Consider the following 20,031-nt stretch of genomic DNA (forward strand, 5'->3'; position numbering starts at 1 on the left):
TCATACAATTCCAGTGATAGTTTTAACGTGATACTTACCCAGGTACCAGGCGATCTTGTTTCATACAATTCCAGTGATAGTTTTAACGTGATACTTACCCAGGTACCAGGCGATCTTGTTTCATACAATTCCAGTGATAGTTTTAACGTGATACTTACCCAGGTACCAGGCGACCTTGTTTCATACAATTCCAGTGATAGTTTTAACGTGATACTTACCCAGGTACCAGGTGACCTTGTTTCATACAATTCCAGTGATAGTTTTAACGTGATACTTACCCAGGTACCAGGCGATCTTGTTTCATACAATTCCAGTGATAGTTTTAACGTGATACTTACCCAGGTACCAGGTGACCTTGTTTCATACAATTCCAGTGATAGTTTTAACGTGATACTCACCCAGGTACCAGGTGATCTTGGCAGCTGGTCTGCCGTCTGGGACCACGCACTGCGCCAGGAACCTGTCGCCCTCCTTGAACGACGGGGCTGGCGGGGAGACCAGGCGGGGGTCGCCGGGGGGTCCTGTAATTTGTAATACGTTTGAAGACTAGAATATAATAGATTTATTTTCAAAATTGTGACAGGTTGCTAGCGAATCCCAAGTTTGTAAGCCTATCCCTTAGTCGCCTTTTACGACATCAATGGGAAAGAGATGGATTGGTCCTATTCTTTTTTTTATTGGGGCCGGGAACCACACGGCACTAATGTTTTGATATTATAAGACGAAGTAAATAGATACTATTAAAGTATGTGTTGATGTTCCACTAACGTGGACCCCTCATTTTCATTTCATGGACCCCCAGATTTTTTTTCGCACGTTCAGTTCTACATTCATTCATGTTTTTTAATGTAGACAATGTGCATTCGTCCACGATTTAGATTTAAGATTTATATATTTGCAAATTGACGTCCGATGAAAATGTTGCAGTGTAGTTTGTTTCGCCGCTTCTTCTACACATGCGCTTTGGAAGCGGTAGTAGTTATAAGATTTAAGTTATGTGACATCAATAAGTGATACCTTGTATCCAATTTTGAAAATAAATCTATTCTATTCTAATCAATTCTGTTGTCATAGACCCCTAGGGGTCGATATGAGACCACTTTGAGAATCACTGGTCTAGGCCTTCCCACTCCAACGTTTGGTACTTACTGGCTACAATAAGCCTCATGGCAGCCGTGATCTCCACAGACCCTCGTTCAGGAGGCAGGGTGCAGGATATGTTCCCGTTCAGGGCTTCTGACACAAGACGGATGTGAGCACCGCATTCGCCGGACTGAATGAAAAGAACGAATGAATGAACAACTCTTTATAACGTCAGGTAAAATTTTGAATTTGAACCGATATGGTTTCTTAGATAAAGATTTAAATTTTCCAATTGAATTCTCAATCGAACGGCCTCTGTGGCGCAGCGGTAGTACGCTTGTCTGTGACATAGGAGGTCCCGGGTTCGAATCCAGGCCAGGGCATGATGACAAAAGAACTTTTTCTGATTGGCCTGGGTCTTGGATGTTTATCTATATAAGTATTTAATATAAAATATAGTATCGTTGAGTAAGTATCTCGTAACACAAGTCTCGAACTTACTTCGAGGCTAACTCAATCTGTGCAATTTGTCCCAAAAAAAAATCACTTTTCGCATACAAAATTGAGGCAAGGGTGTACAACAGTTCATTAACGAGGTATGATGCTTAAGACCTAAACAATTAAACACGTACATACATATATAAATAAAGGAAAATATAGAAACATGTATTTATTACAAAATACATAAAGTATCGTTGCATTAGTATCTCGTAACACAAGTCTCGAACTCACTTCGAGGCTAACTCAATCTGTGTAATTTGACCCGTATATATTTATTTATATTTATGTATGTATACTTAAATTAATAACCAATTCAAGACTCGTGAAAGAATTTATTAAGATTATTTTAAAAGGAATCAGAAGAATAAAATAGTCCCCATTTTATATGTATAAACAGGTTGAATACTTAAAAAGTTATAATTTTTTTTTATAGGGTAGTAAGAATTTGAGTGATCATGATAAAGTCCAAGTCCAAATAAATACCTCCAGCCCCCTCCCAGCGTATATGACGTTCTCCGAAGCATCATTCTTGTCGGGTATCAATCGATATGAAGTCTGGGCTGGTCCCAGGGTTATCCTGTAACAGACACCAGATAATTTGTGATGAGATGAGATTAATTAATTAAACCTGGTAAAGGGTCAGGTCAAAAGTACCCGAAACCGCCGAGCTTGCATGAAGAGAGTTATGAATGTGGATGAAGCGAAGGAAATATGCAGAGATCGTGGCAAGTGGAAAGAGGTAGTCTCTGCCTACCCCTCCGGGAAAGAGGCGTGATTTTATGTATGTATGAGATTAATTGATGATTGATGAACAGATGGAGTTTAATTTACACTGTGCTATTTATATTAATGCCGTGTGACACGTTAGAATAGAACCACTCTATTTGTTCCTCGTGGATTTCGTAAAAGGCGACTAAGGGATAGGCTTATAAACTTTGGCTTCCTGTTGTTGGCGATGGGCTGGTTAGTAACCTGTCACTATTTAAATCTCCATTCCATCAGCCCAACGCCTAAAAAAGAATCCCAAGTTTGTAAGCCTATCTCTTAGTCGCCTTTTACGACATCCATGGGAAAGAGATGGATTGGTCCTATTCTTTTTTGTATTGGTGCCAGGAACCACACGGCACTAGTTTTGTTTATTTGTAAACATACTTTATTGTACATAACAAATTTTTAGTAGTACATAAAAATACATTAAAAATAACGATGTACAAGGGCGGACATATCCCTGTGAGGGATTTCTTCCAGTCAACCAGGTAATTCAAAAAAAAATATTAAGTTAAGGGATAAGTAGCAACAGTACAAAAGCAAAAATAGTATAAAAAAAATCATACCTACATAGTATATAGTTTTTTTTTGTATAAGTATTTAAGTTATGAAGGATTAAGTTTGTTTGTTTGTAAACTCTTTATTGCACATAAAAATTAAAAATAACAAAAATAAAACAGTCATTGGATATAGAAAAATATGCACAATGGCGGACATATCCCAATCGGGATTTCTTCCAGTCAACCAAAATAAAAAGGAAAATCCATAATCAAAAAAAAAAAACTAAAAAACGACGCTTTTATTGCTAATCGAACTAAAAAATGGAAAATAAAAATTAATTCCGTTACATACATACATACAACCCAAGCTAATAAAAGCGTAGTAAAAAGGCAGCGCAGATTAAATGCATTGAGGATGCGTAAGTAAGTATGAAGTCATTTTTGTTGTTTTTTTAATTTATGTGTATTCAAATTTAATTTCATTATTCAATTTTTTTATATGATTTAATATGGTTAACTTAATATGATATACCTGTGTTTCAAATTGTAAAGTGTGATAATTGTAATAGGTGTAAACCGTTTTTGTCACAATAAATAAATAAATAAATAAATAAATAAATAAATAAATAAATAAATAAATGTGACTTACCGACAAGAGTCAATAGGATAATTGACTTTACACAGCACAGTGAGGTTGTCCCCTACTCTCCTTACGGCCTCATGTGGCTCGATGGAGATGAGCTGGCCTGGAAAGAGAGATACGATATTGAGAATAGAGTGAGATTTCAAATTTCGTTGCATGCCGTAAATAGCGACTAAGGTATAGGCTTATAAACTTAGGATTCCTTTAGCAGGCGATGGTCTAGCAACCTGCCTTTTTAAGACGGCTGGCTCTGTCTAACCCGCAAGGGACATAGACGTGACCACATGTCTGTATATAAACTGAATTTTTTTTTAACAAAATTAACAGCACCAAATTTAATTAACTAAGCTTTCAACGCGTCCACATGTACATTTCACTAGAAGGAACTTCTAGACCGTAACATAACTCCCACATTTGAGAAAGTTGGTTAACATGCTAACTACTTGCTCTGAGTTCATCCCCAGGCGTTATTAGAACTTATTACAACTTTGATGTTAAGCTAGCTTTTGTCAACGGTTTTACTTATGTGGGAATTAAGAACAATACCTTTATAAAGTGCCATATGGTTCCCAGACCTCTCCAAATGTTCTCTATGGATGTCGTAAAAGGCGATTCGAGGATAGGGATAAAAACTGTATGTATGTAATGTAAACATATACACATATAGAAATCTCAAATTAAACTTCTGCTATTCAATAACATTGTTTAACCATAAAAATATTTTGAATGCGTAATATGACTTCCAAAATAATTCCCATAATTAATATAGTGATGTTTATCTATAACATATAAGTATCCTACTATGCCGTGTGGTTCCCGGCACCAATACAAAAAAGAATAGGACCACTCCATCTCTTTTCCATAGGTGTCGTAAAAGGCGACTAAGGGATAGGCTTTCAAACATGGGATTCTTTTTTAGGTGATGGGCTAGCAACCTGTCACTATTTGAATCTCAATTCTATCATTAAGCCAAATAGCTAAACGTGGCCATTCAGTCTTTTCAAGACTGTTGGCTCTGTCTACCCCGCAAGGGATATAGACGTGACCATATGTATGTATGTATGTATTTAAATGTACAGATATGTCAAAGACAATTTTTCAAATTTAAACCAACAACACTAACTGTAGAGCTTTGAAAACCAAATAGTTGTTACGCTTTGAAAAAAAAATGCAATAAAATATTTAATTAATAGTGGGAATTCCTCAAAACTCCCGCATAGTTGGGAACTTCACAAACTGGCGACACAAAACACAGTTAGGTACAGAAATCAAACTACATATAAAATGTTTCGTGGCACGCAAGAAATAATGGTGACCACGATATTTAAGAAATTTGCTATTTATTTAAAAATGGTCATCACGATATTTAAGAAATTTGCTATTTATTTAATAATGGTCACCACGATATTTAAGAAATTTGCTTTTTATTTAATAATGGTCACCACGATATTTAAGAAATTTGCTATTTATTTAATAATGGTCACCACGATATTTAAGAAATTTGCTATACAAGATTTGATATTTATTTCAATAGAAATCTCTACCATAGATCCGTGAGAGGAGAGATAAATATTGAAGCGTTGTTTTTTTACTTTTTTTTTATATACTGAAAATCCCAGCTTGACTTCTGTATTTTGCATGTTTTGTGCCAGCGCTCTGTAAAACGCATTTTCTGTGAAACGGAGTGCATGTTTTGCATACAAAGCGAATTTCTAGCTCATATATTTGATATTGGGTTGAGAACTAACTTTTAAAGATTGTTAAATTTTATTTTACAACTTGGAGTAAGCGCTTTTGGTAAGCGCATAATCCATACTTATATTACAAAAGAGACAAATTGTATAAATACTTATATAAATAAACATCCAAGACCCAGGCCAATCAGAGAAAGTTATTTTGCTCATCATGCCCTGGCCGGGATTCGAACCCGGGACATCCAGTGTCACAGACAAACGTACTACCGCTGCGCCACAGAGGTCGACAAGATATGACCGGATCTAACATTAGGATGAGAAAGATGTGTAATTCTGAAGCGTCATAGCTATAGCATTAGTAAGGTTTGACTAAGCTAGTAGCAATTCTGTGAGCAATTCCAATCTCATCTAAACTAGGTCGTCACCCGGCTGCTCTCGGCTGCTGTATGACTTCATTGTAATCAACGCGTTACGGAACAGAGGTGGCGTGGAGACTCCTTGTATTATTTTAGAGATGTTCATCGAGACTGATGATAAAAAACATACATACATACATATAATCACGTGTATATCCCTTGCCGGGTAGACAGAGCTAACAGTCTTGAAAAGACTGATGGGCCACGTTGAGCTGTTTGGCTTAATGATATAATTGAGATTGAAATAGTGACAGGTTGCTAGCCTGTTGCCTAAAAGAAGGATCCCAAGTTTATAAGCGTATCCCTTAGTCTCATTTTACTACATCCATGGGAAAGAGATGGAGTGGTCATATTCTTTTTTGTATTGGTGCCGGGAAACACACGGCAAAAGTTTTTTTCTTTTTAATATTCGTTGTCTGTATGACTGGTATAAAGAAATCCTACTTATATTATAAATGCGAAAGTTTGTGAGTATGTCAGTATGGATTAAACCGATTATGAACCGATTACGATGATATTTGGTATGTGGGTAGCTGAAGACCTAGAATAACACATAGGCTACTTTTTATCCCAGAGTTCCCGCGGGATAGATAGGGTTTCCATGCGGACGAAGTCGCGGGCGGCCTCTAGTATTATATATTTAATTTTGTCTACTTGTTCGTATTTTTTTTAATATTTTAAATTCTTGTTCAATCAAATTAAATTACACAACAAATACACACACATTCTCCACACATTTCTCTGTTCGTAATTTTTTCCGTCGCCTCTAAATTGTCTTAATATTAGGATCTATGGCGCTTATTAAGAGCGGACAACGTGCTATCACCTTGGAGACAGTTCAAAACTGATGTTTTAAGTTACACCGACTTTTGCTCGTGGCTTCTTCGCCTCCATTTTGTAAACTAGACTTAGGCCCCAAGCACTGCTCCCGTGGGAAGATAGGTAACCTGTACTCAAAAGATCTAGTCCGTAACGGGCCAATTTTTGCTTTTTTAAGTTAGTTTCTTTAACTTTTGTTGCACTGTGTATATACATACATACATAACATCACGCCTCTTTCCCGGAGAGGTAGGCAGAAGCTACCTCTGTCCACTTGCCACGATCTCTGCATACTTCCTTCGCTTCATCCACATTCATAACTCTCTTCATGCAAGCTCGGCGGTTTCGGGTACTGTGTATATACCTACACATAATCTTGAAAAGATGGAATGCCATACGGAGCTGTATGTCTGAATGGTGGAATTGAGATTCAAATAGTAATAGGTTGCTAGTTTATTAGCGGTTCCCTTTTCCCTTAGTCGCCTTTTACGACATCCAGTCGAAAGACGTGCCGTGTGGTTCCCGGCACCAATAGAAAAGAGAATAGGACCACTCCATCTCTCTCCCATGGATGTCGTAAAAGGCGACTTAGTGGTAGGCTTATAAACTAGGGATTCTTCTTTAAGGCGATGGGCTAGCAACCTGTCACTATTTGAATCTCAATTCTATCTTAAAGACAAATGTAAGTAGTCGAAAGATATGAAATTATCCCATTCTTAATTGCGGCGAATGTTTATTTTAAATGACTTTTAAAATACATCATTTACGTAACTCAGTGATATAATAGCATGAAGTTCCCATAAGCTTTCTATACCAACGCAGCTTGCGTTCAAGCTGTTAACAGTAAGCAGCTTAAAGCTCTCGGGTTGAAAGCCCGGACTTGTCTCAAAGTGAAGCTTCCGGCGACACTTTACTTGAGAAGTTGAGAATTCGCCTCCGTACAGTTAAATTCGAAATACAATTTCGAATAGAATATAATAGAATACATAAAATCACGCTGTCTTTCTAAGTCTTTTCAAGGCTGTTGGCTCTGTCTACCCCGTAAGGGATATAGACGTGAACATATGTATGTATAAAATCACGCCTCTTTCCCGGAGGGGTAGGCAGAGACTACCTCTTTCCACTTGCCACGATCTCATACATGCATACTTCCTTCGCTTCATCCACATTCATGACTCTCTTCATGCATGCTCGGCGGTTTCGGGTACTCTCGACCTGACCCTTTACCAGGACGTCCTTAATTTGATCAAGATACGTTCGTCTAGGTCTTCCCACTCCGACCTTTCCCTCCACAATTCGCCTCCGTACAGTTAAATTCGAAATACAACTTCGATATTTCGTAGTTTAGTCATTTAGGTAAAAAAGGGGATAACAGACAGAGTCAGCAGTCTTGGAAAGACTGAAAGGCCACGTTCAGCTGTTTGGCTTAATGAAAAAAGGACATAGATAGATAGATAGATAAAACTCTTTATTGCACCATAAGAGAAAACATGCAACACAAAGCAAGATATAGATGGTACAAAGGCGGGCTTATCGCTAAAGCAATCTCTTCCAGTCAACCTTTGGGTGGAAGGAAACCGAACAGGACATAACATAAAATAATTACGTCTATATCCCCTGCGGGGTAGACAGAGCCAACGGTCATAAAAGACTGAATAGCCATGGTCAGCACGGCTGGTAGAATGAATCTCAATTCTATCATAAAGCCAAACAGCTGAACGTGGCCTGTTAGTCTTTTCTAGACTGTTGCTTCTGTCCACCCCGCAAGGGATATAGACGTGTTTATATGTATGCCTGTATGTATTAGACGTTTCCAAACTAAGTTAGGGTCCCTTGGGTAGCGGGGTTCATTTCCAACGGCCCCTCCGGGAGTAGGGGATATCCATTTGACTCATTGCACAATTTCATTGCGGGTAGTAGGTTCGATTTTGTTTGGACCATTCGCGCGTGAATGAATTCGCGTTTCGCTGAACCGATTTCGATGCGGTTCTCAGGAAAGTTTAAAGAAATGTTGCTACATATTAACCGACTTTAGTAAAGGAGGATATCGATTTGAGGGGCGGTACCTAAGCGGAACCATTTATTCAAAAGTTGTCCAAACTTAATTTTTTGGAAAACATTTTTGTATCTTTCCCACTCGTTTTTATTAATGACTAAGGGATAGACTAATAAACTTGAGATTTCTCTTGAAGGCGATGGGCTAGCAACCTGTAACTACTTAAATCTCAATTCTATCATAAAGCCATACAGCAGAACGTGGCCTTTCAGTATTTTCAAGACTGTTCGCTCTGTCTGCCCCGCAAGGGATATATATGTATGTATTTATATTTCGTACCAATATCATAGTCCGTCCGAATTTTAATACAAGCATTGTCTCGATTCTTATGACTCTCTGGGTCTCAGGCTCTGCCTGCCCCGTAATTTCTAAAGACACGGTCAAAACAATGACAAACCGCTCCAAATGTAATAGCCCCCTAAATTTAATAAAACAGGTGCTTAAAGAGGGTTCTCATAATTATAACAAATGGTGCTTGGACCCTCGATTTTTTGTTCTTCAATATATCATTATTATCTCTGTCTAGGCTGATAAAAATGTGATATTAATGATACATCAATTTTTTTTTCTACAATTGAGAATTAATATATTTCTCTGGGAACTTTGGGTCCGTGGGGTTCATCAGCTCATCAGCTTGTTAATTTTCTTTCTAAGAGACTGTTTATTAAACTCACAAAATATACATACACATTTCTTGAAATATGAGCTAAGAGAAAGATTTGTAGGCGTCGTGAAGAAAACTGCAGAATAAGCTATGAATGTATGTTGCACTGTATTTTCGCAACATATACTTAATTAAAAAGTATATTTACATTTTTACAATATGCACTGATATAGGTACTAACTATTCAAGTTAAAAGGACTTTAAATAATTCATTTTATTTTATTTTACTAGCGACCCGCCCCGGCTTCGCACGGGTGCAAAATTCGGAAAAATTTATACATAAAAACCTTCCTCTTGAATCACTCTACCTCTTAAAAAAACCGCATCAAAATCCGTTGCGTAATTTTAAAGATTTAAGCATACAGACAAACAGACTAAAAAAGCGACTTTGTTTTATACTACGTAGTGATATATTTGGATGACCAACAGCGAGTTTTACAATCATTAAATTTTTAAATATACATATATATACATTTAAGAGCCAATTAAGAGGTCTTCACTAATAAAAACAGTTTACAAAATAAAATTTTCGAGAACGTCAATTTCCTACACTAGTTAGAAAAAAAAACAATAAATTGAACCAAAAATAAACACGAACTTAAATATGGTTTGGCGCTAAAAATACATTTTTTGTTCATTTTTTTTAATTTCATTTGTTTTCCAGCCAGTACTAGAGGTTGTTTTGACTAGACTGATCGAGATATCCCATTACCAGAGAGCTAGGAACTTCTTAAGTCAAAGATTAAGAGCATTGACATTAAACGTGGCAATGCAACCAGCCTTCGGGGCACGTCGCCGTGGTTATTTACAGGGTAGTACACAATTTATAAAGTACGAGTTTTATCTTTATTTATTCTTTTCTCTATTTATCCTATCCTACTACTATTATAAAGGCGAAAGTTTGTATGGATGTATGGATGTTTGTTACTCTTTCACGCAAAAACTACTTAACCGATTACCATGAAATTTGGTATGTAGGTAGCTGAAGACCCAGAATAACACATAGGCTACTTTTTATCCCAGAGTTCCCGCGGGATTGACAGGGTTTCCATGCGGACGAAGTCGCGGGCGGCCTCTAGTTTATTATAATTTATAGTTTGAATACTGGCCTTAAAATATTATTCAAAATTAGATAATTAAAGATTCTATAGTATTGATGATCGGCAAGGAATTTTATTTGTTAGTTAGTTATTAGACAACAAATAGTTTTTTTTTACAAATCTCGTGTTTATGAACCTATTCCTTATTCCTTCCGTGGTGCTATTCTACAGTGAATCACACGGCATTTTGGGACAGGTGAAGAAAATATTTCTTTTTCTTTAAAATTATATGAAATTTATTCATAATATATATATAAATATATATAGTAGGTATATCAAATCACAATCCACTCACAAATCAGCCACTTAAAACTCTCAACTAGCACCTAATAAAATTAACGACAGCCATAAACTACACCCCTCATTTTAAAACGGGGGTTCAGTGTAGGTTGTTAAAATTAATTGGGTTAGATTTGAGGCGTCCAGTTTGTGTTACACACACATAATATATCACGTCTTTATTTTTTACGGGCTAAACAGAGCCGAAAATTCACAAGTCGTTTAGCTGGATGGTGGCTTAATGATGGAATTGAGAGTCAATTAGTGACAGGTTGCTAGCCCATCGCCTAAACTAATAATAACTACTTAGTAAACAACTATTTATTTATAAACAGGTTGAACAGCTAAGGGGAAGCAACACATTTTTGTCTTACACCCTTATAAAAAAAACCTTTGAATAGAGCTAAAATATAAAAACAAAAAAAAAATTGTATACTTTTTCATAAATCGCATAAAGTATCGAAGTACACAAAAATCATTTCAAGACGATTGGCCAATAATATTAATACAATACATTCTGAGAAATATCCTCCATGAGATCCGAGGGGAGCACCCTATACATGATACTGATTTTATTAAGTGCTATACAGGGTGCGGCTGGCCGATTAGCAATTAGGACCCCATTTTATTGGCATCCCATGAATAAAGGATGAATTCATTGAGGACCATTTCTTATTTGCATTCCCTTTGAAGTTGAGGTCCAAATAAATATTGGTAAGATCGTAAGATTATTTTGACGGTCTCATTTGCTTTATTTATTCGGGATCGCTAGTGGAAAGATGTAGTCTCTGTCGACCCCTATAGAAATAGTCTCGAGAAGACTGAAAGGCCACGTTCAGCTGTACGGCTTCATGCATACATACATACATATAGTCACGTCTATATCCCTCACGGGGAAGACAGAGCCAACAGTCCCGAAAAGACTGAATGACCACCTTCAGCTTCTCGGCTTGATGATGGAATTGAGATCCAAATAGTGACAGTTTGCTAGCTCATCGCCTACAAGACGAATTCCAAGTTTATAAGCTTTTCCCTTAGTCGCCGTTTACGATATCCATGGGAAAGATATGAAGTGGTTCTATTCCAAAGTGCAGGAAACCACACGGCAAAGGGTTTGGTAACCTTTTGGTTTGTCTACGAACGGTTTGACGACATAATTTTCCGTCATTAACAAAATGGTTTTAACATACATACTCGTACATAAATTCACGCCCTTTTCCCCGACGGGTAGGCAGAGACTAAATCTTTCACCTTGCCACGATCTCTGCATACTTCCATGGTTTAAACATTTACAATTAAGTATACATACATTAAACTCTTTCTTTCTTCTTCTTACTTTTCCAAAACAGACAGAGATGGTACAAAGGCAGACTTATCGCTAATGCAATCTCTTCCAGTCAACCTTCGGGTGGAAGGAAACCAAACAGGAGATTGGCGTCATATCCAATATTTCGCTTTAAATTTCTCGAAAGACTTGTATTAATAAATCCGCAGTCTAGTATCACTTTCACACAAAAAAAAACCCAAATATTATTCCACCGGGATTCGAACTCTGTCCCTTATGCTAACCCACTTGAACCACAATGGCGATCGCTCGGGTGTCTCTGCGGTAATAATATGCAACTGTAGGGTGACCACGCTTATGTACATGATGAAGTCCGTGCGAAAAAAATAATATTAAAGCATTTTTTTTTCACGAAAACTGTACAACAGGTGGAGTTAATGCTTTAAGGCGTACCCTGCTAGTAATTTATTTACAAATTTAAAAAAATATAAACAGTTTTTTTAACAAAATACTTAAACTATTTATATGTATTGTTGGCATGTTCTACTTTTGAAGTGAATAAAATAAAAAAAAAATAATTAGAAACCCATATATATAGATTTTAATTATTGTTTTCAATTTTATGCATTTGACAATCCGTCCTTTAGAGATCAAGTCGGTTAAATAAAATTACTTACTGTCCACTTCAAATACAATTTTAGTCTAAATTGTAAAATGTTATACAACCTAACATTCGAAACCAGTCATCTTGTAATATATTCACCCCAAGCAGATGACCGCGCTAATTGAAGCATTGTTATGAATATTAATACAATAATTTACATGTGCGTATTGGTTTGGCGATAATGTATATAGGCGCTCCCGTGTCAATCAAGATTTGGGGCTTTGATATGTTAAATTGTGCCGTGTGGTTCCCGGCACCAATACAAAAAAGAATAGGACCACTCCATCTCTTTCCCATGGATGTCGTTAAAGGCGGCTAAGGGATATGTTTACGAACTTTGGATTCTTTTTTAGGCGATGGGTTAGTATCCTGTCACCTTTTACGACATCCATGGGATATGACATCCATTCTATCATAAAGCCTTACAGATGAACGTTGCCTATCAGTCTTTTAAGACCGCTGGCTCTGTCACTATTTTCAATCTCGATTCTATCATGAAGCCAAACAGCTGATCGTGGCCTACGAGTCTTTTCAAGACTGTTGGCTCTGTCTACCCGCAATGGCTATAGACGTGATTATATGTACTTGTATGTAAAACAAAAGGGCAATAAGAAGCACGTGTGTCCACAAATCAAAATGAGTGTCACCCTATTCCACCGATGCGTAGAGCAAATAATAATAATGTGGTTATTTGTCCCACAGATTAGCGACTGCTATTGTCCACGGACGCGTGTCCAATTGGCCACCCTATTTTAAAACTTAATCTCTTTGAGTGTGGTGGATTTGGCTACCCTACCCCTAGTAAGGGTGATTTATATATCGCTATATTGAGATCGTTAAAAATGACACTATTTTAGATAATTTGACAGGCATGACAAAAATGATGTTAATCATGACCGCTTGGTGTTTTTAGATTATTATGTAAACGTTCAATATGTCTTAAAAGACATGTTATGTTGGCTCTGTCTACTCCTCAAGGGGCTAGCAACCTATCACTATTTGAATCTCAATTCTATTATCAAGCCAAATAGCTGAACGTGACTATTCAGTCTTTTCAAGCCTGTTGTCTCTGTCTAACCCGCAAATGGATATAGACATGACCATATGTATGTATGGCGTAAATACTATTTAAAAGAAAAAACTGTTTGACTGTGACGTACTTACGTGCTGTATTTTCACTAAAAAACATGTTTAAGAGCATAAAAAATAAAATGAAATAAAAAAAAAGCACTCAAAACAGATAATAAAAAAAAAATCGCTACACCCAATATAATTCCCCAAAAATATCACAATAACATTCCAAAAAAATTGCACATCTGCACCAGTAAGTATTGCTTATTGTGAAAATTTCAATGGGACAAAAGAACAATGTGGTCACAGTAGTTCCCCGGTGACAGCAGTACTGGTTTAATCCAGATTTTTTCGATTTATTCCTGTTCGGAGCGGTTATCAGGGGATCTGCATTAATTGGCGGTTTGGGCAAATGTTGCGATTTTATGTTTTGTACATACATACATACATATAATCACGTCCATATCCCTTGCGGGGTAGACAGAGCCAACAGTCTTAATAAAGACTGATAGGCCACGTTTAGCTGTTTGGCTTAATGATAGAATTGAGATTCAGTTAGTAACTGGTTGCTAGTCTTTAAGCCTTAGTCACCTTTTACGACATCCATGGGAAAGAAAGGTGGAGTGGTCCTATTCTTTCTTTTTTAATGGTGCCGGAAATCATACGGCACCGCACGTTTTATATTTTGCGGTGTGTATGAAACCGCGGGGCACAATTAGAGTGTATATCATCGAAAATTAATCGACAAAACGTTAAAAAACCGGTGATGAAGTTTTAAGGGAATGAAGAGGCGAACCGAGGAGCAAGTGTAAAGTTCTAGTCTCTACCTACCCCTCCGGGATAGAGGCGTGATTTTTTTGTATATATGTAAATTGATAAAGGGGGAGAGGTTAGAAAGAACCCAAAAAATATAACCAGTCCAGATTGTATGAACTACATTTTCAGTGCAAATTATACGTAGCACCTTTTCAGAAGTCAAATTCGTATTCAAATACCTCATGTTTTATTATTTCTGATGATATATGGAAACAATACAGGATACATGTATAATGGCGTTTCGTTTGAAATATGTCTGTTGTATAATGATTACGTGAGCGTGCAAAAATACTGAAAAATACTATGTGTTATCTATACTAATATTATAATTCTGAAGAGTTTGTTTGTTTGTTTGAACGCGTTAGTCTCAAGAAGTGCTGGTTCGAATTGAAAATTTCTTTTTTGTGTTGAATAGAACATTTATCGAGGAAGGCTTTAGGCTATATAACATCAAGCTGCATCTATAAGGAGCAAAGAAATAATGGAACATGTGAAAAAAAAAACGGGAAAAATCTTTGAAGGCTTCAATGATGCCCAAAATAACTGTTCCACGCGAACGAACTCGCGGGCACAGCAAGTATTAAATAAGACGGCCTCTGCGACGCAGCGGTAGTGCGCTTGTCTGTGACACCGGGTTCGAATCCCGGCCAGGGCATAATGAGAAACTTACTTTGTCTGGAATGGGTCTTGAATGTTTAGCTAAGTGTTAATTTTAAAATATAGTATCGTTGAGTTAGTATCTCGTATCACAAGTCTCGAACTTACTTCGAGGCTAACTCAATCTGTGTAATTTTTCCGTATATGTATATTTACTTATTTCCAAGTCATTTGGAAAAATAGATAAAAAAGTTTATAAAAAGAAAATACTACAAGGCCATTTATAAACAACTCTTACAGTTTCGTAAGAGTCACATCATATCATACATCGCTATTTTTCAAAATGCATTGAATTTTGATAAATTTTTGCCATCATAGTAGATAAAAAATTAAAAAGTAGAAGTCTTACAATTTGCTTTAAGTATATTTTAGTGTAAAAAACCAATTATACCTAACTAAAAAAACTAACAATTAAATTAGGCCAACTTGGAATCGTTTTACGCAATTTCCAATTTATTTAACCTCGTCATCAATGCCTTTTACATACAACTTTGTTTACAGACGATTCGAACAAAAGATATTCAAATGAACATTCAACGGTATTGCAATTTATATTCATAACGTGGCTACTACATTTCTGACTAAAGAACAATTCACGCTTGACTTAAAGGGGGACGAAGGTACGGGCCCATGAAATTTCCACTCGTCAAAACCGCACAGCGTTATTAATACAATGTGATTTATTTGCATACAAAGTGTCCCGACAATTATCTGGTCACCCTATTTCGTGAGACGTCACTCAAAATGGCGGTCGTAATTGAATTTAGTGCAGGTGCGTCTGTTTCGGGGGAGTTTTTTATTTTATTTTATTAATTAGTTATCGCGGTTTCGGCCGCGTAAAATGAAAAATCTGTTGATTTAAATTCCCGCGGGATTTTCGGGTAATCTATACTAATATTATAAAGCTGAAGAGTTTGTTTGTTAGAACGCGCTAATCTCAGGAACTACTGGTTCGAATATAACATCACATAAGGAGCAAAGAAATAATGGAAAATGTGAAAAAAAAAACGGGGAAATTATTCATCCTTGTGGGCTTCAAAGATACCCAAAATAACTACTCCACGCACACGAAGTCGCGGGCACAGCTAGTCCTCTATAAGTAGCCTCTAAACTTTTGTTTGAACTATGCGTCAATTGATATCAGTCAATCACTGCAGTTCCTTCTTTATACAAAGAAAATAAATGCGAATCATCAATCATACATATCGTCTACATCCCTTGCGGGGTAAACAGAGCCAGCAATCTTAAAATACTGATAGGCCACGTTCAGCTGTTAGGTTTAATGATAGAATTGAGATTCAAATAGTGACAGGTTGCTAGCCTATCGCCTAAGAAAAGAATCCTAAGTTCACAAGCCTATCCCTTAGTCGCCTTTTACGACATCCATTGGAACGAGATGCAGTGGTCCTTTATTTTTATTGGTGCCGGGAACCATACGGCACAATAATATGATATATCCAAAAATATATTATTGCGATTCGATCTACTCTGTTTCAAAGTGTGTTACCGAAGATACACAGTCCCAACCTTTTTCTTGTAATAAAAAACGGATTAGGTATACGCGATAACCGCCCTTGGTCTGAAAGGGACTGTAAGCCCTTAATATCGGCCACAGCCCTTTATTTGCGGTAGCTGTCACAAAATGTCTAAAGCCTAGAAGTAGGCTTATATATTTTCTTTATTAAATCACACACACTTATATTTTTTTTTTACTTTAAAACGATAAGTTAAATGCTGTAAGAAAAACTAGCCGTGCATTTTTTTTAAATAAGCCGTAAGTCATAAATAAAGGCTAAATTTAGATATTCCTTTGTGACTTAGCCTTTGATGGAAATGATTTGAGTGAAGAAAAATTCGTATAGCGTAAAAAAAAGGTTGAAAATTAATAGCGAGAAATAAAATAGTGGTAAAAGGTGACTAAGGGATAGGCTAATAAACTAAGGATTCTTCTTTAAGGCAATGGGCTAGCAACCTGTCACTATTTGAATCTCAATGCCAGCTGAACGTAGCCTTTCAGTCTATATGAGACTGTTGTCTCTGTCGACTCCGTAAGTGATAAATAAAGACGTGATTCTAAAGATATGTTTATAGAGGTTTAAGTCGCGCCCATTAGCCAGTACGAAAATAAAAACTAAGACGATCAGAATTTTTGAATATTGTTTAATCTACTCGAATATATTTAAACGAGCAATTCTTGTACATATATAACCAGGATCTCGGAAACGGCTACAACGATTTTCATGAAAGTTACAGATTAGGGGCTTTTCGGCTCAAGGAATCGATTTATCAAGGTCCTAGGTTCGAGAAAAGCTCGGTTCCCAAGATATATAAACATTTCAAAAACCGCGTTTTAAGTTATAATATCAGCGCCATCTCAGGTAGACCGAGCAAAGCTCTGTCAACCGGGTACTATATTATTAATTTGACAAGGTGTTTCTCATCTGTAACGCTCTTTATTTTATGTTCAATCCTATTTGTTTGGCGTTCGCTTTGTCCTTAAAACGTGTCGTACGCCTCATGGTGGGAATTAAAAAATGATCAATTCATCTTTATATGTATTTCAAAGAGAAAGGTCATCTATTCACATACAACATAAATTATTGCAAGACATGTATTACATTGAAATGAAAAAAAAAAAATATTCATTATTATGAGACACTTCATATCACTTAATAATTGTCCTATCTTTTGGTTTCACTACATTGGTTGACGTTAAATATATATAGGCCACGTTCAGCTGTTGAAATTATAAGACAAACTTTATTATACTTTCCGCAAAAAGAAAAAAAAAAATTTTTTTATATAGCGAGGTCTTTTGTGTGTTTTCAATTTTATGTCAAATGTTTAAAAAAATGGCCGTCCGTATGTTTATTTTCACACACAAAAAAGCTACTGAATTTAATTTGCTGCAGTTTTCATATATTTATACACGATCGTGTCATCGTGATAAGAAATTACATACATACATATAGTCACGTCTATATCCCTCGCGGGGTAGACAGAGCCAACAGTCTTGAAAACTTATAGGCCACGTTCATCTGTTTGGCTTAATGATAGAATTGAGATTAAAAAAGTTAAAAGGTTGCTAGCCCATCGCCTAAAAGAAAAATCAAGTTTATAGCATATCCCTTAGTCGCCTTTAACGACAACCATGTGAAAGAGATGGAGTGGTCCTATTATTTTTTGCTATGTTGCCGGGAACCACACAGCGCTGAGTAAGAAATTCGCGACAGAAAACTAAATAAACATAAAAAAAAAACATTCATTACTTTCCTTGCAACATAAAACTAGTGAAGTGAAAATCCTGGCAAATCCTGTCAAGTGCAAGACTGATGCTCGGTTGTGTTAGAGCCAAGTTAAGCAATTTGCATGCACCACGCTCAATTCATCAAACATCTTATTTATACGATTTTATGACGGTTCGAATAGCAATATAAAACTGGCAATCCATAGAAAAATATATTTTTCTTTATTTATTATAATCTCATATAAATATATTAATTACTCTGAACAATGTATTCTCTCATCCACATTCTATTCTGTTTGGATATTTGTGAAGTTGTCGTTGTTGAAGAAAATGCTGTTGTGCAGTTTGTTACCGCTTCTTCTGCACTGACGCCTTGGAAGCGGCAGTAAACTTAGTTTTAAGTAATTTATTCGACGTCAACCAATGTTGTGAAACCAAAAGATTTGACAATTATTAAGCGATATGAAGTATCATATAATAATGAATAAAAATTTTGAATTTGAATTTGAAAAGATTTTATCTTATAATAAAGTCTGAACTAATTTTAAATACGATCAGTCAATACAAATTGTATAAAGTTAAAATTTAATACATACATACATATGGTCACGTCTATATCCCTTGCGGTGTAGACAGAGCCAACAGTCTCGAAAAGACTGATCGGCCACGTTCAGCTATTTGGCTTAATGATAGAATTGACATTAATGATAGAATACTATTTTTTATACTAAATACTCATATAAATAAACATCGAAGCAGAAAAAGTTAGTGTCCCATCATATCCTGACAGATCAAACGAAAAAGACTTGGCTATAACACTACCGTGCATCCCACGAATACAACATCCAACCGGAAATGAAGGCTGTATGTTGTATGCAAGCAATAAATAACAGGGGAGCGCATAGAGCAGAATCAATGACATCCGGTTAGGGTGTTCATCGCAGAGTATCGGGGTTCGAATCCCGGAACGGTTTAGAATAAGGGGGTTGTAATACTCGAACATATATTTCGTTAATGACTGTACTGTTTATTGAAAATAAAAGTAATGATGTGTGTGTCTGTTTGAAACACACTGCGCTAAGTTTTTTCATTTTTTCCCCAGCCATCTCAGGGGCAATATACGGGGTCAGCTTTTGTACATACTATATTAGTACCCGGTTGACTACCAGAGATGGCGCTGATATAATTTCTTAAAACGCGGTTTTTAAAATGTTTATATATCTTGGGAACCGAGCTTTTCTCGAACCTAGGACCTTGATAAATCGATTCCTTGAGCCGAAAAGCCCCTAATCTGTAACTTTCATGAAAATCGTTGGAGCCGTTTCCGAGATCCTGATTATATATATACAAGAATTGCTCGTTTAAATATATTAGATAGATACTATGAAGCCTAAATGGACCGAATATCAATAAATAATATAAATAAAAAAATATTATATTATATTTAAAGGTTCGTCAGAGGTTTCTCGTGTTTATTGCATATTATTCTTAACGTTGGCAGTCGGGCGAGGAAATATGGTTTATAAAAGAAATTATGAACTACCGTCTTGATTAACGTTTTGCTTCTTTATTTATTCTACAATTATTAATCACAAGTTAAATTGCTTATGGATTATGCGAACAATGAAAGATCAAGCTCAGAACATCAGCTCAGCTGTTCTGAACTCTGGGGCGCGCGCGCAACGTGTTTCCTCTTCAACTGATCTTCAAAATGAGTTTGTTTGTTTGAACGCGCTAATCTCAGGAACTACTGGTTCGAATGAAAAAT

The 20,031-nt window shown here is 36.4% G+C and overlaps 1 protein-coding gene across 5 annotated transcripts in view; it reads right to left on the minus strand.

Moving 5' to 3' along the window:
- LOC106136553 (fasciclin-3) overlaps positions 1–20,031 on the minus strand; it is a 129,129-nt gene that overhangs the window by 18,129 nt on the left and 90,969 nt on the right. For all 5 annotated transcript variants that reach the window (XM_060953043.1, XM_060953042.1, XM_060953041.1 and 2 more), the window contains exons 3-6: positions 3,502–3,598; positions 2,068–2,161; positions 1,150–1,273; positions 399–521 (exon numbers count right to left, since the gene is read on the minus strand). In XM_060953043.1, coding sequence (XP_060809026.1) covers positions 399–521; positions 1,150–1,273; positions 2,068–2,161; positions 3,502–3,598 — 438 coding nt within the window. The remainder of the gene's footprint in view (positions 1–398; positions 522–1,149; positions 1,274–2,067; positions 2,162–3,501; positions 3,599–20,031) is intronic.

This window comes from Amyelois transitella, chromosome 30, assembly GCF_032362555.1.
Source record: "Amyelois transitella isolate CPQ chromosome 30, ilAmyTran1.1, whole genome shotgun sequence".
Classification (NCBI taxonomy): domain Eukaryota; kingdom Metazoa; phylum Arthropoda; class Insecta; order Lepidoptera; family Pyralidae; genus Amyelois; species Amyelois transitella.